The 24,238-nt window shown below is 44.2% G+C and overlaps 1 protein-coding gene across 3 annotated transcripts in view; it reads left to right on the top strand.

Moving 5' to 3' along the window:
- The first annotated feature begins 207 nt into the window (after positions 1 to 207).
- Positions 208 to 24,238, top strand: part of slx4 (SLX4 structure-specific endonuclease subunit homolog (S. cerevisiae)) — a 33,133-nt gene continuing 9,102 nt past the window's right edge. Inside the window, exons 1-12 of one of the 3 annotated variants that reach the window (XM_060911352.1) lie at positions 208 to 747; positions 9,149 to 9,290; positions 11,087 to 11,267; positions 11,361 to 11,558; positions 11,649 to 11,878; positions 12,069 to 12,355; positions 12,429 to 12,588; positions 12,682 to 12,749; positions 12,831 to 12,977; positions 13,124 to 13,293; positions 18,467 to 20,601; positions 20,686 to 20,788. In XM_060911352.1, coding sequence (XP_060767335.1) covers positions 508 to 747; positions 9,149 to 9,290; positions 11,087 to 11,267; positions 11,361 to 11,558; positions 11,649 to 11,878; positions 12,069 to 12,355; positions 12,429 to 12,588; positions 12,682 to 12,749; positions 12,831 to 12,977; positions 13,124 to 13,293; positions 18,467 to 20,601; positions 20,686 to 20,788 — 4,061 coding nt within the window. In that variant the 5' untranslated portion in view covers positions 208 to 507. Of the gene's footprint in view, positions 748 to 841; positions 991 to 9,148; positions 9,291 to 11,086; positions 11,268 to 11,360; positions 11,559 to 11,648; positions 11,879 to 12,068; positions 12,356 to 12,428; positions 12,589 to 12,678; positions 12,750 to 12,830; positions 12,978 to 13,123; positions 13,294 to 18,466; positions 20,602 to 20,685; positions 20,789 to 24,238 lie in introns of those variants that run through there. The other 2 variants (XM_060911351.1, XM_060911353.1) reach the window with 2 other exon arrangements.

Below are 24,238 nucleotides of genomic sequence, written 5' to 3'. Positions count from 1 at the left end.
TAAAAAAAAAAAAATTGCGTTTATTATAATTTTTTTTACATGGACTTTTTGTCTCATGTCTTTTATTACGAATATTTGTTTAGTTTTATTTTTTTTAAATACATTTTTAGCTTCTATGAATTAGTTGGTGGAATTGAAGCGTTGAGTTTTTTGCTACGTGACGTAGATACAATGCGACGGAAATACGTCACCGGAAGTTTTGCTTAGGCGGTTGACAGGAAGAAGTTTGAAAAAAAAAAAACAGGAACTAGACGGAATATAAATAAGCGGTATGTTTTAATTTAAGATGTTTAAAGGTAAAATGGCGGCTTTTAGAAAAGATGTTTAAATGTAAAATGGCGGCCTGGGCCTCATTTTTGAACAAACAAAAGGTTCGGTTTGTCTGCTGGATAAATATTAGCACAGAATCTGAGCTCTGATAAACAGGACGCTGTGACGTGACGGGCTGCTCATCACCGCTGGAGCTTGGGGATAAACTTAATGCCGTCGTAAGAGAATTCGCTGCTCATGGACGACTCGGACCAGGACTTCTCGTTCCTCTGCTCCCGGCTCCTGAAGAGAGTGCGGCGGAAAGGTGGAGAGTCTGGAGAGGAGAAGAAAACTGTGGAGGAGGAGGAGGAGGAAGACTCGGGATCTGAGAGCCAAAGGAGGAACAAAGCGCCGTGGAAAAGGAAAAGGGAGAAGAAGGAAGGGCTTCAGACTGATCTAGGATCAGAGGCTGCACTAGTGGGAGGAGGGGAGCAGAAGGTAGCTATGCACCATCATCATCATCATCATCATCTCTACACTCTAAATATCTTTTTGCATCTGTTCTCATGTCCAGCCATGACATCTTCTGTCAAGATGATTGTTACTTGGAGGCAGTGGCGGCTGGTAGTCTTTCAAACAGGGGAGGCTGGTCGGTGACGATATTTCCAGATTTTAAAAGAAAAAACACATCAATTTTGCCCATACTCTTGCCTCTGATCTGGCTGATTGTTGGCAGGCAAGGCAAGTTTATTTATATAGCACATTTCATACACAATAGGGCAATTCCATGTAAATGTCAACCTCACCATGCAAAAATAAAGCAACATGTAATACATCAAAACCACTCCCAGAGATCTCACCTAGGCCTGTATTTTACAGATGTGAAGAAGTTGAACCAATTTGTAACCAACCTAATATGTCACCGTCAGTCTTTCTTTCTTATAATATAAACCCCAAGCTAAAATCAACTTTGATCATGTACAATTCTATATTATTGCCACAAGCCACAGAAATGTATGCTAAAATCCGCAAAACAATAGCCATCCTAAATATTATTTAAGAACTTTGATAGTTTTAGCTGATAGAGTTTTTCAAAGGGTTATGGTGGTGAAATTGCTGATTTTCTAAACGTACACCATGTCTATTTCAGACACGTCACATCCATAACGGAATTTCGTCACATCCATAACGCTGACTTTTCCTTCCGAAACTCTGCATGAAATACAAAATATTTTAAACAAAGAGTTTTTAATATTCACCTTGGACCCCTCTATCAAACGGATATCTCCATTTCGACATTAGGTTTACAATTTCACAGAGTTTGATAAAAATGTACAGTCACCCAAGAAAAGTGATACTTTTTCTGTCACATCCATAACGCATCTTTTATTGGCATTTTCCGGCATGCCCTAGATGTACTATGGGAATTGTTCTTGTTCTATCACTTCTCCAGTATGGTACAGCCTTAAAATATGCAACACCTGTTTAAATACTGGGAGACAATAAAACATGCACTGGGTCATTTGTTGCCATTTTGAGTTCAAGTGTCACGTCCATAACGCTGGAATTGCTCAATAGCAGTTCAATGTGCTTTGCAGAAGTAAAAACAAAAACAGTAAACAATAGAGAAATAAAATTACATAAAATAATTTTATTTTTATTCTAAAACAATTAATTAAAAGAAAATAAGAATTAAACAATAGTAGAAATAAAATAATAAAATGAAGTAGAAGTTCAAATAGGAGGAGAAAAAAAAGAAACCAGCAGAATAGAATAAAGAATAAAATAGAATAAAGTTAAAATTAAAGTAAATTTAAAACATGCAGAGAAAGTAAAGATTATAAAAAATGTAAAGAAGACAATATTAATTATTTAACAGAAAGCATCTGAGAACAGCTTGGTCTTTAACCTAGATTTGAAGCTGCCAACAGCAGGAGCATTTTTAATGTCCTCTGGCAGTTGGTTCCATAGCTGCACTGCATAGGAGCTAAAAGCTGCTTCACCACACCTTGTTTTAACAACTGGTTTTAACAGTAAATTTTTCTGTTTTGATCTGGTAGATCTGATTGGGTTAGGCCGCTGCAACATATCAGAGAGGTAATTGGGCCCTGTACCATTTAGAGATTTGTACACCAGCAGCAATGCTTTAAAGTCAATTCTGTAGCTTACTGGAAGCCAGTGAAGGGACCTTAGAATTGGAGTAACGTGCTCTGTTCTTTTTGTTCGTGTGAGAACCCTCGCCGCTGCATTTTGAACCAGCTGAAGTCGTTTGATGGTCTTTTTTGGCAGGCCTGTGAAAAGGCCATTGCAGTAATCAACCTTACTAGAGATGAAGGCATGTATTAGTTTTTCCAGATCATTTTTTGACACAAGTCCTCTTAGTTTGGAAATGTTTTTTAGGTGATAAAATGCCGTTTTAGTGATTGCTTTCATGTGACTGTCAAAGTTTAGCTCGTTGTCAATGAAAACACCAAGATTTTTAACCATTTCTTTAGTTTTAATCCCTTTTGTGTCAAGAATAGTGGTAATCCTGAAGGGTCACAGAACTGTGAAATAACAGGTTCTTTTGGCCCATTAGCCTACTGTCCAATATACATGATGGTGTTGGGGGTATATTTTAACATTTTATATTTTAAAATTGTGGCATGTTGTTTAAAAACTGATCATTACTGAAAGCAGCTGTTTGTCAGGAACCTCAGCAGTAACAGCAGAGTGTTCTGGAATAGGCACAAGCACTGACCTTGGGGAGCCAAACATAGAGCTGGGTGCCACACATTTCATTCAATGACACTTTCCCTATATTTTACTTATTTTGACTGAGAAATGTTTTATTGACAACTTTGATAACCCTTCACTTTTAATCCAGGTCTGTAGTGTGAAATGTTCTCGGCTGTGTTTTTGTTTAAAAATGTTTTCCAAAGTGTAGCTGTGTTTAATTCATATCCAGAGAAATATATATTCCAATATAATATACTCAGCATAAACATTTTAAATAGATTCTATATTTTTGGTCCATCCATGACATATTACTAAAGTAGCCTATTTACTGTTGTTGATGTGGGTCACTTGCTGTTAGCCAATTCACTTTCTCGTACCAGGAGAGCTGAAAGGAACGAGTATTATTCCCTACCTTTTTCACCAAGTCAATTTGAGGCGTTGGTCTACCCTGCTCTTTAATTTTAATTTTTTCCTCGAAAGGAAGACTGGCAAATGGCTTCGCCAAAATTAAATCAGCAATGCTTGGCATCCGTGCGCAGCTTTCTTGCTAGCTGACTAGCCCCCTCAAGTTCAAGTTCAGTCACTCAAATAAACGACATTTCTGGAACTAAGATAGCAAACTTGACAACACCTATATTTACACTTTTTATTTATAATGAAAATATATACAAACTAAAAAAGCTGGTAGAAACCGTATGTAATAAATGAAATCGAAATGTTATCTGATCTCTTACAATACACCATAGCACTTGCGAATCCGCATGGGACTGAACTGAGATTCACCGCTGCCTGTCTATATTTGAAACGAGCTGTCAATCAAAGAAAATATCCGGCCGCTTTCACCAATCACCAGTCTCCTCGCGGAAAGCTTTGCCATGTCCCTCCCACTGTGAGGCTGGGAGTCTGTGGGCGGGCGTTTTCGCAGTATTTGTCCAATAACCGTCTTGCATTTTGATATTGAAAAGCGCATAGCTCCCAAATGCCATTGAAGTCCACTGAGGCTGGGCTGCATCGCGCTGTCACGAGGGGGAAAAACTCATGCACACATTAGGCGAACTGGGGAAAGTTATAACGGAATGATTTCGCACTGTAGTTGGGTTGAGCACACATTTCTATGATTCTGGATCTGAAATAGCAATGTTATAAGGTCGGCTATAACATAAGCCTAGCGCAATTCATCCTACACGATGTTCGTCATTTTTAGAGGAGGCTGAGCCTCCCTCGTTGTCTTGGAGCAATCGCCCGTGCTTGGTTACTATTCGACTCCTGAGTTTGAGTTACTGTCTGTAAGGAGTTCCACATGTTCTCATCATTTCCTTGTGGGTTTCCTTCTGTTTCACACAAGCATGCTGGGAAGTGGAAGAATCCTTTTCGCCCCCAACAGCGAGCACCTCCACTTGTGACTGTCTTTAGCAAGATGATGTGCCTCGCCCCGTGATGGATTTAACTCTGATAGCTCAGAGGTGGGGCGGCACGGTGGTGTAGTGGAAGGTCCGGGTTCGAGCCCCGTGGCCGGCGAGGGCCTTCCTGTGCGGAGTTTGCATGTTCTCCCCCGCAGTCCAAAGACATGCAGGTTAGGTTAACTGGTGGCTCTAAATTGACCGTAGGTGTGAATGTGAGTGTGAATGGTTGTTTGTGTTTGACTACATTCAGACTGCACCCTGAAACGACCCATATCTGATTTTTTTGCCCGTATGCGACCTGTATCCGATTTGTTATTGACAATCTGAATGACACAGATCCGATTTTTTTCACATGCGACCCAGGCCGCTTGGATATGTGGTCCTAATTCCGATGCATATCCGTTATTTTCACATGCGACTGCAGTCTGACCGGACAGGTCGCATTGATGCGACCTACACGTCATCAACAAGAGACAAACGTCACTATTCTGCGTTGGCTAATCCCGCCTCTTTGGTGGAAAACAACAACATTTGTACAGTTTTCAGAATTTAAATAGAATTGATCAAGCTAATGGTGGATTTGGTAGGGACCTGGATGTTGATCTGTTAGCCTGATTAAATAAAACAGTTTCTATAACTGATTTATAACTTAAACCATCCTGCATGCATGAAAATCCCTCACCTTTCGGCGAAATTCGCCGTTTTGAAACCAAAATGGGTGACCTACGTGAATCGTGTAGATCCGATGATATAAAAAAAAAAAAATTGGGGGGGGTTTGATATTGACCCAAAGGGCAAGGAGGTCGCTTCGCACCCATAGACAGCTCGTGCCGGTTTGCGCCTCCTCCTCCTCCTGCTTTGATATTGACGCCATAGCGATGAGTACATCTCGCTGCGAAGGGCAAGCAGCATCATTTCGCGCCTCTTCTCCTGCTGGCCAGAGCGCGCACACATCAGTCAGAGTGCAGACCAGACCACTGGAAGCTGGATTGAGTCATAGGACTGAATTTCCTACTTTTTTCAAACTTTCCTGATTTGCCATCAAAACAAACAACTTCCAGCTTGATTACGTCAGCATTCGAAAGAGGGCGCGTGCGTCTTTTGACAATCCCTGTGTCCGAAATTGCTCGCTACTCACTATATAGGGCACTGTATAGTGGAGACGCCATTTTGTAGTGCTGTCCGTGCTGAAAGAAATCAAATTAAAAATCTCAAATTTGATTTAATAAAAGACAGCAGCGAAGAAGAAAGTATTCAGCCTTGATTTAAAAAGAACTGAAAGCTGCAGGTACTTCCATATCTCGGCAGGCTGAGTGGTATGCTGGGGCACCTCTTGCCAGCAGACCAGGATATCCAGAGGGAACTTGTGCGGTTCAGTGTTGTCCTGACCATCCCCAGCTTCAAGGAGGGAGAGAGCATCGTGGAGTGGTGGGGTCATGTCTTCGACAAACCAGACAAGTACCCCTCCCTGGGTGCACTGGTTAAGTGTTGCCTCTCCATCTTTCATGGACCTAGAGTCGAGTCCTCGTTTAGTCTGATGAATGATGTAATTGATCAAAGGAGTGGCAACATGAATGTGGAAACATTTAATGCACTACAGACGGTCAAGTAGACGCTGATGTCCAGGGGGAAGACCGCTATGCAGCTCTGTAGAAGGGAGGACGTGAAGTTTGGGGAAGTGGACAGAACATTGCGCAAGAACATTAACTCTGCAGCAGCCACATACAAACACCAGCAGAGGGTGAACAAGGAGGAAAAGCAGCAGCAGCAGAGCAAGTATGGCTCTCAAGCAACTTGCAGTGCTCAGCAGGCCAAGAAACCGACTGCTGAAGGAGAGAAGCGGGCAAGGCTGAAACATGTGGCAACTCGGCGAAAGCGGGCCATGGAGACACTGGTGGTCCAGGCAAATAAAAGGAAAAAATTATCACTATTCCTTGTGTGTTCCACTTTCTTCGTTCTATTATTCGCATTTTTTTCCAGAGCATAATTTCACTCTAACTACATGTATTTGTACTGTATGTCCTTGTGCAAATGTCAATACAGTATATACTTAGTAAGGAGGCTATAATATTTATTCTGGGGGAGGACCACCCAAACAAAATAAAACAACACCAGAGGCCACGTCACCACTCGCGCACCCTTCTCACCTTTTTCACCCCGACCCGTTTTCATGCCTGATCCTGTATTACAAGATTATAAGATTGTTCTGGAAATTTCCAGTAATTTGACACCTTCGGTCTCATTAGTCTGCTGCCCACATTAATCAGATTATTGTGCGAGTTCCGCCGCCGCCGCCACAAAAACCACATCGCCAGGTCTCGCCTAGGGCTGCACGATTATGGAAAAAATGATAATCGCGATTATCTTGATCAAAATTGTAATCGCGATTATTAATCACGATTAATTTTATTTCACTATATTCAAACAAACAATATGAACAGCTTCCAGTGCAGAATGAAATTTAAAAGAGAAATTCTGATTTCCAAATGACAAAAATGAAATTTACCCAAGAAATTACCAAAGGATGAAGGAACTGAAAACTCAGTTGCAACAATTACATAGCGTTATACTGAGGCCTACAAGTTTTTAGCTAGAAAGACCAGCCTATCAACATGCTCTGGCTTTAAACATGAGCGAAGGCAGGTCACAGCATTGCCTCCAGCGCTAAATAGTCTGTTGTTCCGACATAGTTAGCTTTTCTCTCTCGCCTCAATCTGTTACCTGCTCTCGCGCTATCACCCCTTGAAGAAGATACCGCTGCACTGAAGCTCTGCGCACTTGGCCAGTGTTGCCAGATGCTGCTGACGGTTTCCAGCCCAAAATATGTTCAAAACCCGCCAAAATGCACTTGAAACCGTCCAATCTGGCAACACTGCACTTGGCTCGCTTGCTTATTTAGGCGGAGTAATGAAACCTTACATGCGTCGGTTCGCCCCCTAATGGTTTGGCGGAGTATTGGTCAAAAAGTGCTTGATCAGATATACAGCAGAGCTCGCATTTTAAATGGAAATAAATCGCGATTTTCATTTAATTTAATCGTGGCAGCCAAAATCACGATTTTCGATTAAATTCGATTAATTGTGCAGCCCTAGTCTCGCCTCATCTCCATAGCAAACTGCACTGGTGTTTATGCACCTTGAGCCAGCGCTGAGAGAAGTTGCAGAATTCAGCTGGCTATAAACTAAATAAATTAGTGCTGTCAAGCGATTAAAATATTTAATCGCGATTGTCGCGACTGTCATAGTTAACTCACGATTAATCGCAATTTAATCGCACATTTTTGTCACATGAAAAACCATTGTAATTCTCTTAGCATAAAAAAGTGAATGGGCTTGCTTACCGTTCGAACTACGGGGGTACTCGGGGGATCCGAGATCCCCTGAAACGGACATGAGATCCCTTGAAAACATGATTTGGGAAATGTTGGGGGGTCTCTAAAATATTGGCAAAATGATGTTTATTTACACAGCAATCGTGTGTAACGGGAAGCATTTGCATATCCGAAGTGAGCGCGCGATGGAGAGCCGCGCTCTGAGACAAGCGCAAGCACCCCCCCCCAAGGGAAAAAAAGGGACCCCCCGAAAATATCGGCATAGTTCGAACACTGGTTGCACCAATTTTTTTTTTTTTTTTTATTGCAGAGCATAACACGTCTTGTCACAGCCACTGCAAAGTGGGGCTGGAGCCGCCGATGGGAAAACGAAACCTAAGCCGAGCACCGTGGCTCTTCGGGGGAGGGCAGAGGACTCTGGCTGCCCGGGGCGTGGCATCATGTCACAGAGCGTTAATCTCGCGATAAAAAAATTATCGCCGTTAAAATTGAGTCAAGTTAACGCGTTAATAACGCGACATTTTTGACAGCACTAAAATAAATATTTATAAAAATGTAGAAAAAGTTTATTAATATGCCGAAATAAATATGTGCAAATTATTAAGCCTGAATTAAGAGTTTGGTAATACAGCGGCCGTATCCCAAATTACTGCCTACTGAAGCTCGAGTGCACTATATAGAGTTTAAAAATCCATTACTTCCTAGTAACATGTCGTGCACTTGTCTCTCTAATTTCTATACATTTAGGAGTCAACCCTCGTTACCAGGCTACACGTTTTCATTTCAGTTCAGAAACAAAAACACACACGAGACCTCACACTTTAACCAGATAATTAAACAAACAAACAAAAAAAGAAATCATTAAACTTGAGTGCGCTTTTTTTTTGTTGTTGTTTACGTATTACGTAGATGTGCTTATTACGTGTCAATTTGCGCATGCGGGACACTTTTGGGTCGTTTTCCGTTCATATTGGAGATCGCACACAAGTCTCATATAATTGGTAATGTGAACGGCCTAACAAAAAAACCGGATTTCACAACAAATCGGATATGGGTCGTTTCAGGTTGCAGTCTGAACGTAGTGTATGTGTCAGCCCTGTGATGACCTGGCGACTTGTCCAGGGTGTACCCCGCCTTTCGCCCGTAGTCAGCTGGGTAGAGGCGATGGATAAAGCGTCTAGAAGTGATGGTTCTTCTCCAAGTGGTCTTAGGTCTTCCAGGCGGCGTCCACTTTGGGGATCCCGCTGTTGGTCCGTACGCAAGACGTGCCCGAGCCACCTCATGCATCGGTGTTTGATTTCATCAACCACGCTGCGGCTTCTGGTCTTTTTGTGTATAAAAAAAAAAAACCCTCACAGAGCCTCTATACTGCCATGTATTATCCTGATTCCACATTTTCCCACTGAATACAGAAATGACGCAGGCTGATTTCGATTTGATTTTGCAGAAGATGAGGGCGAAGGACAAGGTGCTCAGCAGGATGCAGCGGTTTAAGAGAGTGACTCCACCTCGCCTGGTGCACGCTGAGGAAGCGGTGGCTGCGGAATCTGCCGGACAGCCTGCTGAGACGCGCTCACTTCCTACACAAGGTGCGTAATGTTCGGGATAGCACGTGAATGATGGATTAAAATTCAGCAGTGATTGATGAGATGTCTTATCATATGTCCAGGTGGTTTGGCTTACTGTAAAGATTCAGCATGTAGAACTGACCTTAAAGGCTACATTTGGAATGTAGATACAGTGGTGCTTGAAAGTTTGTGAACCCTTTAGAATTTTCTATATTTCTGCATAAATATGACGTAAAACATCATCAGATTTTCACACAAGTCCTAAAAGTAGATAAAGAACCCAGTTAAACAAATGAGACAAAAATATTATACTTGGTCATTTATTTATTGAGGAAAATGATCCAATATTACATATGTGAGTGCCAAAAGTATGTGAACCTCTAGGATTAGCAGTTAATTTGAAGGTGAAATTAGAGTCAGGTGTTTTCAATCAATGGGATGACAATCAGGTGTGAGTGGGCACCCTGTTTTATTTAAAGAACAGGGATCTATCAAAGTCTGATCTTCACAACACGTTTGTGGAAGTGTATCATGGCACGAACAAAGGAGATTTCTGAGGACCTCAGAAAAAGTGTTGTTGATGCTCATCAGGCTGGAAAAGGTTACAAAACCATCTCTAAAGAGTTTGGACTCCACCAATCCACAGTCAGACAGATTGTGTACAAATGGAGGAAATTCAAGACCATTGTTACCCTCCCCAGGAGTGGTCGACCAACAAAGATCACTCCAAGAGCAAGGCGTGTAATAGTCGGCGAGGTCACAAAGGACCCCAGGGTAACTTCTAAGCAACTGAAGGCCTCTCTCACATTGGTTAATGTTAATGTTCATGAATCCACCATCAGGAGAACACTGAACAACAATGGTGTGCATGGCAGGGTTGCAAGGAGAAAGCCACTGCTCTCCAAAAAGAACATTGCTGCTCATCTGCAGTTTGCTAAAGATCACGTGCACAAGCCAGAAGGCTATTGGAAAAATGTTTTGTGGACGGATGAGACAAATAGAAATTTTTGGTTTAAATGAGAAGCGTTATGTTTGGAGAAAGGAAAACACTGCATTCCAGCATAAGAACCTTATCCCATCTGTGAAACATGGTGGTGGTACTATCATGGTTTGGGCCTGTTTTGCTGCATCTGGGCCAGGACGGCTTGCCATCATTGATGGAACAATAAATTCTGAATTATACCAGCGAATTCTAAAGGAAACTGTCAGGACATCTGTCCATGAACTGAATCTCAAGAGAAGGTGGGTCATGCAGCAAGACAACGACCCTAAGCACACAAGTCGTTCTACCAAAGAATGGTTAAAGAAGAATAAAGTTAATGTTTTGGAATGGCCAAGTCAAAGTCCTGACCTTAATCCAATGGAAATGTTGAGGAAGGACCTGAAGCGAGCAGTTCATGTGAGGAAACCCACCAACATCCCAGAGTTGAAGCTGTTCTGTACGGAGGAATGGGCTAAAATTCCTCTAAGCCAGTGTGCAGGACTGATCAACAGTTACCGCAAACGTTTAGTTGCAGTTATTGCTGCACAAGGGGGTCACACCAGATACCGAAAGCAAAGGTTCACATACTTTTGCCACTCACAGATATGTAATATTGGATCATTTTCCTCAATAAATAAATGACCAAGTCTAATATTTTTGTCTCATTTGTTTAACTGGGTTCTCTTTATCTACTTTTAGGACTTGTGTGAAAATCTGATGTTTTTGGTCATATTTATGCAGAAATATAGAAAATTCTAAAGGGTTCACAAACTTTCAAGCACCACTGTAAATGGTTGGACTGTAGATTTAATAATTATGGATTTTTTTTTTTTAGGGCCTGTTGAGAAACAGGAGAGCGACAGGCTCTTGGCTGAGAAATTACAGCAGCAGTTTAACCATGAGGCCGAGAACCAGGCTGGAGCGGACGTGGACGACAGAGGCTTGTTTTTCTGCCAGCTCTGCTACAAAGACCTGTCCGCTATGAGCCATCAGCTCCGCACTCAGCACATCAACCGGTAACCAAACTCAACTCACCGTCACTGACAAACTGAAACGTGTTGGTGTTCTGATGAATACGGCATTACTCGCTCTCTTCTGCTTGGATCCAGGTGTCTCGATGAGCGCGAGAACAGCGCCTCACATGTTCCTCCTCGTCCGCGCTTACCCGAGTGCCCTATTTGTGGGCGGGGTTTTAAATCCGAAAAGGCCCGTTCCACACACTTGAAGCGCTGCTCGGCGAGCATGGGCGTGTCTCCAGCTGAGCTGCTGCAGGCCCTGCAGAAGCAGGCAGTCGAACGGGAGAAAGGGTCAGTAGTTTAGTCCAGAACAGCAAAAAGAAGTCCAGGTCACTGGTACAAAATCGTGATTTTTTTTTTTTCGCGTTTCTGTCTCTTAAGTCGAGGCAGCAGTGACGCTTCGGAGTCGAGCATGCCCGTGAGGAAGAAAGCCAGAAAGAAATCGCCACGCATGGACGAAGACACCATGGTGGCTCTGGCCCTGTCTCGCTCTCTGCTGGAGCAGGAGAAGGCGCGAGAGAGAGACCGGGAGGAGGAGAGACGTATCCAGGCACGGCTGGTGAGCGGTACGGCACTCGCAGCTCCTGTGCCACGGGGTCGAGCTGGAGCAGGTGAGTGATCCGGACCCGAGTGCGTTCGTATGATGACATGGTTGTGCTGTTTAAGCTCAAATCAATTAGCTGGGATTGAACGGTTCTATTTGATGCATCCCAGAATGGCACTCGGTTACACCCCGGTGATAAACATTCGGTAACGATGTCGCGTGTGCGTTATTGCGTCTGACCTGACGTTCCTGCTCAGGTAAGAGTCGTGGAAAGAGGAGGAAAGGTGCCCTGGACGCTCCCCCTCCCCTCCTCTTGGTGCAGGACCCGCAGGCTGCTCTGAACCGGATCCAGGAGCGAGTCTCCTCCTTGCTCCTCATCCCCAGACCTCCGACTCCTCCCACCCCCACCCTGCTGCCCTCTGCTCTCTCCACACACCCCCTTCTCTGGCTCAAGAGTGCGCTGCCTGGAGGAGGACCAGCCTCACTTTCTGAGTTTTACACCGCAGAGCTCGGCACGTTCATCCAGCCTCGGGTCAGAGCAGAGGTGAGACGTTCTTGCACGTAATAATGCAGAACTCGTAGCTTATTGGCAGTTATATATTGTGGTTTCTCCACAGAAGAACAGTTCTCCATCGTCAGAGGTGACCCCAGTGAAACGGCGTCCAGCTCCACGTTGCCCCTCCACCCCAGGTCTGGACACGCCCGGGACGCAGGCCCTGACTGACCTGGTGCATCTGGCCGAGGAGGGAATGACGCTCACGCAGTACGGGTCCGCCGGTGAGAATTTATCTCCACCAAGAGCATGTTTAACCACAAGATCACGCGTCTCTGCTTTTGTTGTACCGACGTGCCGCCTCCTCCTCTCAGCAGATAACGATCCTCGTCTCAGCGGATTTGTTCCTGAACCTACAGAGACCTCGAGACCTCCTATAAACCAGGTAACGCTTCACTCAAAGCCTCCGTTATTTGAAGCTGAAATGTACAACGGAACACTTGTTCGGATTAACGTTGTGTCTCAGATGAGCGTGTCCAGGCTGTGTGGCGATCTGGGCAGCATGGTGAACAACCCTCAGCTCAGTGATGTGCAGCTGCAGGTGGACAGCGGCGACGTCTACTTCGCTCACTCGTTCATGCTCTACGCACGCTGCCCCCTGCTGGCTAACATGGTAAATACACTTAAGAGCGAGTCCTTGTCTGTGACGGAGAAAGAGAAAATTAATCAACACCTTGTGACAAACCGCACTGGCGTTTTTATTTTTAGGACGAGGTTTGCCAAACGTTTTTTTTTTTTTTTTAAATACCATGTGTCCAGGTCCACGATGCAGGTTTTGGAGTGCAGGAGGAAGGCTTTGCTCAAGCTCGGAGAGCTTTGTTAAATGATGTGTCGGGTGAGGCGGTGCACGCTCTGTTACAGTACCTGTACACAGCTGCTTGCCATCTGACACACGCCGTGGTGCCGGATGTACTCCAGCTCGCCAGCAGGTCAGTGTGATGCCACCGAAGTGGTGTTCATGTTTACAGATAATGGATTAAATCAGCAAGTCAGACGTTTACTTTTTAGCCGCGTGAGCCTTCGAGTCGGTTGAAAATGGTGCAGGTTTCATTTTCGCCTTGTTCTCTCTCCAGCGTAACTTTAAAGTCAATTTATTGTCCTCGCTTTTTTTTTCCCTTTGTACAAAGCAACAATCATGTGTTTTTGAACCATAGCTGATCCAAAAGGCTATAAATTGATGGAAAATCAATAAGATCAGCCGATTTTCCAAGGAATCTGCCGACGCCGAACTGGAAGATCCTGAAGCGGCGCATGATGCCACACGTGTAACAATCCAGGTATCGTGCGCAGCAGTGGTTAGACCAGTCTCGATATCTAATCATGTTTTGGAGAGAATTCCGATAGTGATCGGGATTCTTATACGTCGGTTGATTATCAAGGATATTCCGGAGTAAACGGTTACCTTTTCGAGACGCGGATGCCAGTTCACGACGGTCCCGCTCAGCGCTGATAGTGCACCACCAGCCAGAGAGAATTGGAAACACAGACCGGTTTGTGGATTTTTATTCTTCTAAGCACAATACAGGGAAAATATTTACATGTACCTCAATAAGTGCAGAAATATATAATCTTTAAAACATACACTTACTCAGAGTAATTATTGAAAGAAAATATGAAGTGAGCGATCACGGGGGAATCGACGAGCTGTCCAAAGGTCATTTATTAAATAAAGGGGTTTGTTTTTCGCTCCAGTCGTTCCCATGTGGTCGTTCTGGTGGTGGTGGTGGTGAACACTCGATGAATCAGATTTATTTTTAGTAGGCGGCACGAAAATCTGCCTGCTTTGTTTGCACAAACCACGCCCACTGTCGCTTTAGATTAGTGTCGTTTCTCGGAAATTCGTGAACTGAATGTCCTGTTGGATCCGGATTTGAACATCCAAACACAACTCGGCGCTTTCACTTTTTTTTTTTTCCAATTTCGGCGAATAAACAAGCATGGAGTCAGGATGAACCGAAATGACCCAGATAACCGGGGTTTCACATGTGACGTCATGCGAGATTAGCCCTGAGGCAAGGCTGCCTTTTTCCGGGATCCGGAAGCCGTGATTTTATCGATTTAGTTTTGTGCTTGATAAAATAACAAATTTTATATTATTTTTTTCCCTCTGTTTTGTTAATTCATTATATATATTCATAATAAGGCATTACATACACTTTTTAAAAGGGCTGTAGAAATGGTGTCTATTCCCAGGTTGTCAGGAACATCTTTATGGCAGATGATGCTTCATCACTTTTGAAACCGCATCCAGGGCTTGACATTAATGCTAGTCCGACTGGACGGGACAATTAAATGTTTGGTCCAGACGAGTCAGATCTGCATCTGCTTGTCCAACGGGACTAGTTAAATTATTCCCATCTGTTCCAGGAGTCTCTCGCATAGCGGCAAATTAGATAAAATATCCTAGAGTCGAGAGAGAGCGAGCGCGCATCCTGATTGGTCGACTTCACAAGACAGAGCAATTAGTGTTGTGTGGGTGGGCTTTATGTCTTCTCTCCTGGACCAAGGGTCCATCAGTTCAGTGCATCCAGGAGCGTCGTGAGTGTCCCAAAAAAAACAGACAACAAAATGCGCTTCCCCTCGGACTCTGCGAAAGTGTCCCCAATGCCTAATAGGAGTAAAGTATTGAGGGTGTTGTGCGCTGTACTGTCTGTAACAGTGACTTTAGCGTTGCCCATGGCGGCATAAATGATTACGAAAGACATGTTGAGGGGAGTTTAACAGGGTCATGTGCATATTATTTACACTCGCTGGCTCGCTGTTTAGGCTGCACGATGAAGCCAAACTCCTTGAAAACTTGCTTAAAGTAGCAATTGAATATCAAAAAACGAGTTAAATAGTAATAAGCAGTTTATACATTAGTTCACGTTTTCTACATATAGGCCGATGCAATTTGGTTTCCAGGCGAGAGAAAATTACAACCCCGATTCCAAAAAAAAAAAGTTGGGACAAAGTACAAATTGTAAATAAAAACAGAATGCAATGATGTGGAAGTTTCAAAATTCCATATTTTATTCAGAATAGAACATAGATGACATATCAAATGTTTAAACTGAGAAAATGTATCATTTAAAGAGAAAAATTAGGTGATTTTAAATTTCATGACAACAACACATCTCAAAGTTGGGACAAGGCCATGTTTCCCACTGTGAGACATCCCCTTTTCTCTTTACAACAGTCTGTAAACGTCTGGGGACTGAGGAGACAAGTTGCTCAAGTTTAGGGATAGGAATGTTAACCCATTCTTGTCTAATGTAGGATTCTAGTTGCTCAACTGTCTTAGGTCTTTTTTGTCGTATCTTCCGTTTTATGATGCGCCAAATGTTTTCTATGGGTGAAAGATCTGGACTGCAGGCTGGCCAGTTCAGTACCCGGACCCTTCTTCTACGCAGCCATGATGCTGTAATTGATGCAGTATGTGGTTTGGCATTGTCATGTTGGAAAATGCAAGGTCTTCCCCGAAAGAGACGTCGTCTGGATGGGAGCATATGTTGCTCTAGAACCTGTATATACCTTTCAGCATTGATGGTGTCTTTCCAGATGTGTAAGCTGCCCATGCCACACGCACTAATGCAACCCCATACCATCAGAGATGCAGGCTTCTGAACTGAGCGCTGATAACAACTTGGGTCGTCCTTCTCCTCTTTAGTCCGAATGACACGGCGTCCCTGATTTCCATAAAGAACTTCAAATTTTGATTCGTCTGACCACAGAACAGTTTTCCACTTTGCCACAGTCCATTTTAAATGAGCCTTGGCCCAGAGAAGACGTCTGCGCTTCTGGATCATGTTTAGATACGGCTTCTTCTTTGAACTATAGAGTTTTAACTGGCAACGGCGGATGGCACGGTGAATTGTGTTCACAGATAATGTTCTCTGGAAATATTCCTGAGCCCATTTTGTGATTTTCAATACAGAAGCATGCCTGTATGTGATGCAGTGCCGTCTAATGGCCTGAAGATCACGGGCACCCGGTATGGTTTTCCGGCCTTGACCCTTACGCACAGAGATTCTTCCAGATTCTCTGAATCTTTTGATGATATTATGCACTGTAGATGATGATATGTTCAAACTCTTTGCAATTTTACACTGTCGAACTCCTTTCTGATATTGCTCCACTATTTGTCGGCGCAGAATTAGGGGGATTGGTGATCCTCTTCCCATCTTTACTTCTGAGAGCCGCTGCCACTCCAAGATGCTCTTTTTATACCCAGTCATGTTAATGACCTATTGCCAATTGACCTAATGAGTTGCAATTTGGTCCTCCAGCTGTTCCTTTTTTGTACCTTTAACTTTTCCAGCCTCTTATTGCCCCTGTCCCAACTTTTTTGAGATGTGTTGCTGTCATGAAATTTCAAATGAGCCAATATTTGGCATGAAATTTCAAAATGTCTCACTTTCGACATTTGATATGTTGTCTATGTTCTATTGTGAATACAATATCAGTTTTTGAGATTTGTAAATTATTGCATTCCGTTTTTATTTACAATTTGTACTTTGTCCCAACTTTTTTGGAATCAGGGTTGTACTCTGAGTATTACATATAACCGCCCCAGACAATATAGGAATGATACCTTCTGCTTTTATATCTTGAAGAGATTGTTGAAAAATCATTTTTATAGTCATTATTTCCAGAGTGACATCAATAAAGTTCCAACAAAACTAGCTCAATCCCCTCAGCGATCCAGATGTGGTGTTGATGAAATTCCAGGGAGGCTGAGTACAGCAGGTGTGTGTGTGTGGTGTGTAAAAATAACCGTGTCGTAATATCTAATTATCGATTATTAGACTCCTCGAAATCAGAGAAGCGGCGTTCAAATACCTTGATAAAATAAATATCTGTGCTGGATCTTCATTCCATTGGTTCACGTTAACCGTCTCAAATGGCGTCAAATATTTCAGGGGAATTTTCCGACAGTGCCGAGCTCGCTCGCTCGCTCGTGGTTCGTTTTCATTCATACCGACATTCTGTCCGCCTTATCACGTCCAACTCGTCATCTGTCTTTCAGTTTGATTTCTTTAAATTAATTTATACTCCCACGTTTTACTGGATTACTCAAGATGTAACTTCATTTCCTCCAGAAGCTCTGAATGTGGGTGAGGCTAACTCTTAAAACTGCAGATCAGATAATGGGTTAGAACAGCACCTGCGCCATAATGGGGGCTTTGGATAGTTTATTATTACAGTCGAAGTTTGAGTTTTAGTCAAAAATTATTATAAATCATAAATCATATCATAAATTATAATTCTCTTTATGACCTAAACTTGAAAAATCTGAAAGGCCGTCTACATTTAAAAGCATAATGATTCTCATAACTGGACCTGCTTTTTGATGAACTTCGTTAACCGTGTTCCTTTTTACGGAAGCCGAGAGAGGCTCTTCATATAATCCCGAGATAACGACATAATTAATTCAGGATCTCAAGAAAACAACACAACTAATTTGAGATCTCGAGAAAACAAAACCGTTATTCCGAGATCTCGAGAAAACAAAACAATTATTCCGTGATCTCGAGTAAACAGCTGAGAAATGGTTCATTCAGGTGCGCCAAGAGACTTGCGATATGCTGACTTTGGGGCTATTTCTCATTCTGTATAGACGCAACTTTGGTCATTAGAACGTCTGGAATAATCGATCACCAATATTTTGATCAGGGGTTGACACAGGGAGAGATTGCATTAAGTCTTTTAATAAGGGATCATTTCAAAATTAGTCCGCGGCACCTCCGCAGAAGACTGGCCCGGCTTCGTCTCTACCGACGGAGATCCAGTGATCCAGCTGAGATCACGGAATAATTGTTTTGTTTTCTCGAGATCTCGAATTAGTTGTGTTGTTTTCTCGAGATCCTGAATTATGTCGTTATCTCGGGATAACAAGGTGAATAAAAAAAGATTATATGAAGGGCCTCTCGCGGCTTCCGTACCTTTCACTGAACTAGTAAGTACATAGGAATAAAAAGGTTCTGGTCAGGACGAGGGGAAAATCTTGCTGATTGGACGAGTGGATTAAAACGTTCATGTCGAGCCCTGGTGTTTTGGAGCCTCTCTGGAGTGTTTTTGTGCCTGTTCGTTCATGACGTCTTTGTTTTTCTTGCGTGTTAGGTTTGGCCTGTCTGAGCTGCAGCGGCTGTGTGAGCAGTACATTGGAAATCCAGTGGAGGACCCAAGGGAACAGGACTGGGATGCTTCCGTGGCTCATGAGCCTGCAGCTGAACCCCAGCAGCAGAGCCTGGCTGAGCCTCAGTTCCTCGAGCTCCTCCGCTCCATGTGGGAGCACGAGGACGTTGACGGCGAGGAAGTTACGGAAGCCGAGAGAGGGACGGAGGGTGAGGACGAAGAAGGCTGCAGAGATGGCGAGGTTAAAGAGGATCTCGTTAACGAGGATGAGCTGGATGAGATTTACGAGTTCGCGGCTACGCAGAGGAAGGTGAGGTCTGAGGCCGAGGTCAGCGCTGAGAGTGAAGAGGAAGATGACGGACTGAATAACTGCTCTGATGCAGAACAGAGGAATGTCGACGTGGAGGAGGCAGCAGATGCGCGCTGTAGTGCTGACGTTGATTCGAACAAAATGGTGCGCCAAAGCAGAGGTCCGGACGCCGGGTTAGACCAGAGCTACAACCGTTTGTTCTCAGAGTCCTGGGGAGAGTACGTGGAACCGTCTCTGAGACACACTCCTCGGCCTTTAGACCTGAAGAGTACACCCACCTCGCGGCGCACATCTTCAGTCAGCGAGGTGATCGATCTGTCCGTTAGTCCGCCACCGGAATCTGGAGAACCAGACAGGACGCTATTTCCTGTGACCGGCGTGTCTCCAGGAGAGACTCCAGACCAGAGTGAGGCAGTTCAACAGCCTATCACTTTGGAGAGTCCGAGTGCTCCTGGCATCTCGCAGCTCACAGCAGAACGCTCAGAACTCTGGCCTAAACACCCCTCCGTGTCAGCTCGGAGTAGAACCCAGCTTGAAGTCACTCCTTCACTCCCCAGTAGTACCAAACCCAAACTCTCCCCTTCTACACCCAACCGCAGCCAGCCTGAGCTCATCGTCCTCTCTGACTCCAGCGATGACCTGGATCACGACCCTCCTGATGAAGTTCCTTCACGTGGCGATGCTCCCAGACCACCAACCTCATCTCCGTCACGACTCAGTCTGCGCTACACTCATATTAAAGCTAAAGAAACCACACGGGTTGGACTCTCTCCCAAAAGATCAAACGAGACCTCCAGCTCTGTGCCTTCGGAACCTTCCAGATCAGACCAAGTAGGCAGTGAGGGCATATTAGACGGCTCTGCGGAGGTTTCATGGTTAATCCCGGCGACTCCGGAACCTTCGACCCGTACCAGCTCAACGCAGACCTCCAGCAGCATGCGCCGCACTCAACTCTTCCCCAGATCTCACAGTTCATCCTCCACTTCCTTCTCGGTTTCCGTTTCGAACAACCCGAAAACTCCATCGTGCTCAAACTCTCTGAAAGAACCTCATAGAGAACATTCACAACCATCTCCAGCGTTCCAGAAGCTTGCATCCCGTTTCAGATTGTCCAAGATTTCACATTCGCACTGCGACGCTCTGAATCAAAATTCTGCCTCCGAGCCCTGCAGCAGCACTCCTCTGCGCTCAGATCCTCGTCTGCACCATCTTGACGCTCTTGGGTCTCCTTTACCGAGAGACTGCGAGCTGAGATCTCAAAGAACAACAGGTCAAGAGGACAAACCTGGATCCCTCTGTGTTGAGAACTCGCCATCCCCACGACAAGCCTTTCAATCAGAGAAGGAATCGAGTACGAGTCCTGCCAAGTCCCGGCACGGTGATAACCTTGGAGATCAGGAGATGAGCACTGACGAAAAGGAACCAGTGGAAACAAGGACGAGCAAAATGGAAGGCGGCGTTTCTTTTTTCTTCGACGAGCCACCCATTGCGTTCGATGACTCCTGGGGTCTGGGTGGAGCGGTTGCTGAGCAAGGGCCGTGCCTCAGTCTGAGGCTGGAGAGCAGCGCGGACCGAGCAAGTTCTCCAGAACAAAGTGGACAGGGTGAGCCAGCTTCCCCACACACCTCTTCTTCTCCTGGCCCTCGGCGCAACCTCCCAGACCCTGGAGCTGCACGCGACCACAGCTTGCCTGACGCAGCGATGTGGGACAGCTGGAAGGAAGACGAGGAGGAAGCGGACGCCCTTCCTCTTTCTCAGCGAGCGGGCGCAGTGGCTCTCCCCAAGGAAGCGTCTCCGTTCAGAACGCCAGGTAACAAAGTCTTGGGGTGATGCATTAGTTTTGGCACCCACTAAGTTTTGCGTGGAATATAATGGTATTTATTTATTCATTCAGTGGCTTGCAAGAAGACGACGACCCAAGCTCCACTGGTGCCCATTACACCCATGCCGAGCTTCTCAGACATGGACACACCTGAGCTTAAGAACAAACTGAACAGGTGAAGGCTCATTTGATTTATTTGCGCTGCATAGAATTTTTGTGGCTACCGCCTCGTAGAGGCAGTAGCCATTATGTCATCGTGACGCAAGGACGAGTGTAACAGCAGCCCACTACGCATACGCATTACAATCACCAGAACGACGAATCGTGATCTCGCGTTATCAAAGGTACACAAGAATGAGCGGTGAAGCCACGATGTCATCGTGTTGTAAGAATGAGCGTAACAGTAGCGAAACTTCGGAACCAACCAGCACTTATCCTGATCAAATTCGATTACCCGTTCTACTTCTTGACAAACTTCGGAACCAACCAGAAACGAAATAAGAGAAACTTGGAAGATAATTGGCAGATAAAAAGACCAACGAAATTCACCTGGTGGTTCGCCAAGGCTACTGATTCGATATCAAGTGGCGGTTATTTTAAGAAAATTGACCTTTTGAGTATCGTAGCTTTTGTTTGGTCCTTCTGAAAGGTCAAATGAAAGGTTTTGTAAGTTTTTTGGCAGATGTATTGGAAAGCCGATATCAAACTTCTGCTATTCGCTTAAATTTATTTATTTATTTATTTTAAGAGTCTTTACACTAAACTTGTGAAACAAAATGGGCTCGTTAATACTAAATAATGCTTCGAAGACAATTCATGACCAAGTGCTTTCTTACCATTTTGAAAATAGAATTCACAGCGCTGTATTTTGAACAAAACACTAAAAGCCCTGATGCTGCTCACTGCTTGGTGATGTTTGCGAGAGATGAGGCTTGTACAAGTATAATTGATAACATGCTATATTTGCTGTATGGATGTGGTGTCCGAAAACAATTTTACTTATAAGCAGTAGCCACTGTTTTTTTTTTGTTTGTTTGTTTGTTTGTTTGTTTTTTTGTTCCTGCTCTCACTTATTCACGCAGGTGGGCGGGTGGTGGAGTCGTTTTCAGAGAGCGACTTTTCCAAAGTGCTTTTCTGTTGTGTTCAGATAGAAGTATCGTGTGCTTCAATTCTTAAATTGTAAGAGTGAATATGCAAATTGAGGGGGAATGCCTCTTGTGTTCCTTCTCCTTCGTCTGAATCCTTTCAAAGGATTTCATCGTTAAAGTTTCGAAATGTTAGTGGCTTTAAAGGAGATACGCAGAACCTTTATTTTTAAATAAATTTGAGTGAATGGTATCTCCACCCTTGACTCTTGTATGCTGCATAAATGGGAAGAAAAAAAAAATATTTTTGAGAGTTAAAATCGACCGCAAAGTTGGCATTCGAGCTGAGCCAGCCAGCCCTGAGTGCGTGACGTCACCGTGGGAACCGGTTTTAAGGCCGAGGCCTTTGACAGCTATAGACCAAAGCCAGACTCGGCAGGCGAGAGCGGTTGCAATGGTATCTTCGTTCGGATTTATTGGAGATTCTTCGAATTCCTCAGACAGTAATGCATCTGACTGTGATAGTCCTGAAATTGGAGTGTGTACATGCGACTGCTATACACGTAGAACCGTATCAGTTCGAACCGTCGGAAAGTGAATCCGATAGTAACGTGTCGGCCACGGAGGCCTCCACTTGACGAAATAAAGCCAGAGAACAAAGCCGTCTAGAGAACTGGATGGAATTGAACTGACAGTCTCATGTGACTCTCATTTAAAACAGGATGGGTGTTATAACTTATGCACCACATATGTACATGCATGCATTTTCACTGATAACGTCAAAGGCTCATTAAATAATCAGATGAACTGAGAGAATCACATTCTGAAGCAAATTAAATAATCTTATACCAGTAACTTAAACACACAATACAAGTTACATGTATTAATCTAAATGCAGACAAACAACGAGTGTTATGTAACCAAATGAGAGTCGCGTCTTAATCCATCTGTGTTCTCGCTTCTTGAAGGCCGACCTTGTGGCTGATTTTGTTTTGAAACAGTCTGACTTTCAGTTCTTCGTTCGTTTGCTTCTTCCACATAAGGGTGAGATATTGCTGCTGAGGCAAACATGTATCCAGCGGAGAAATCTGACGACTGGTCCACTCATTCTCCATTTTCTCCATACTGAGTACTCCGCCATTACTGCTCGGCTCACGCTCCGGGAGAACTGGTGCAACTGAACTTGCTTTCCTTTTCTTGTAGTTTTCTTTTCCTTTAATTGTTGGTACTGCACCCACTTTCAATACGGACTTGTGGCCAACGCTCCTCAACAGATCAGAGGTCTCGTACGAGTCATCAGTAAAATGTGCCCGTGAATTCCTCGCAAAACGCGTCCAAGTCTTTGCAGTTTGAACATTCTTGGGTCATGAATGCAACGTAAATCCACCAGCCAGCAACACATCTACATGGCATGGAGATAAATTGGCTCAAAATGGAGGATCGGAGTTGCAGTCAGCTCTGTGTTTGAGTATAGCGCAAATGGCGATGAGATCGATAGACTTTCTGCGGTGACGTCACAGATGTCAAGGTCATTCACTCAAACCGCTACCTATATGAATCACTTTAATTATAAAAATTACTATATTAGATTTGTTAACGCTTAACTATTCCTGTGCCATTCTTGAGGTCTTAAGGCATTTACAGTGGTGCTTGAAAGTTTGTGAACCCTTGAGAATTTTCTGTTTCTCTGTATAAATATGACCTAAAACAACATCAGATTTTCACACAAGTCCTAAAAGTAGATAAAGAGAACCCAGTTAAACAAATGAGACAAAAATATTAGACTTGGTCATTTATTTATTGAGGAAAATTATCCAATATTACATATCTGGGGGCGGCACGGTGGTGTAGTGGTTAGCGCTGTCGCCTCACAGCAAGAAGGTCCTGGGTTCGAGCCCCGGGGCCGGCGAGGGCCTTTCTGTGTGGAGTTTGCATGTTCTCCCCGTGTCCGCGTGGGTTTCCTCCGGGTGCTCCGGTTTCCCCCACAGTCCAAAGACATGCAGGTTAGGTTAACTGGTGACTCTAAATTGACCGTAGGTGTGAATGTGAGTGTGAATGGTTGTCTGTGTCTATGTGTCAGCCCTGTGATGACCTGGCGACTTGTCCAGGGTGTACCCCGCCTTTCGCCCGTAGTCAGCTGGGATAGGCTCCAGCTTGCCTGCGACCCTGTAGAAGGATAAAGCGGCTAGAGATAATGAGATGAGATGAGATTACATATCTGTGAGTGGCAAAAGTATGTGAACCTTTGCTTTCGGTATCTGGTGTGACCCCCTTGTGCAGCAATAACTGCAACTAAACGTTTGCGGTAACTGTTGATCAGTCCTGCACACCGGCTTGGAGGAATTTTAGCCCGTTCCTCCATACAGAACAGCTTCAACTCTGGGATGTTGGTGGGTTTCCTCACATGAACTGCTCGCTTCAGGTCCTTCCACAACATTTCAATTGGATTAAGGTCAGGACTTTGACTTGGCCATTCCAAAACATTCACTTTATTCTTCTTTAACCATTCTTTGGTAGAACGACTTGTGTGCTTAGGGTCG

This window comes from Neoarius graeffei, chromosome 27, assembly GCF_027579695.1.
Source record: "Neoarius graeffei isolate fNeoGra1 chromosome 27, fNeoGra1.pri, whole genome shotgun sequence".
NCBI lineage: Eukaryota > Metazoa > Chordata > Actinopteri > Siluriformes > Ariidae > Neoarius > Neoarius graeffei.
This window is presented reverse-complemented; position numbering and strand designations above follow the sequence as displayed.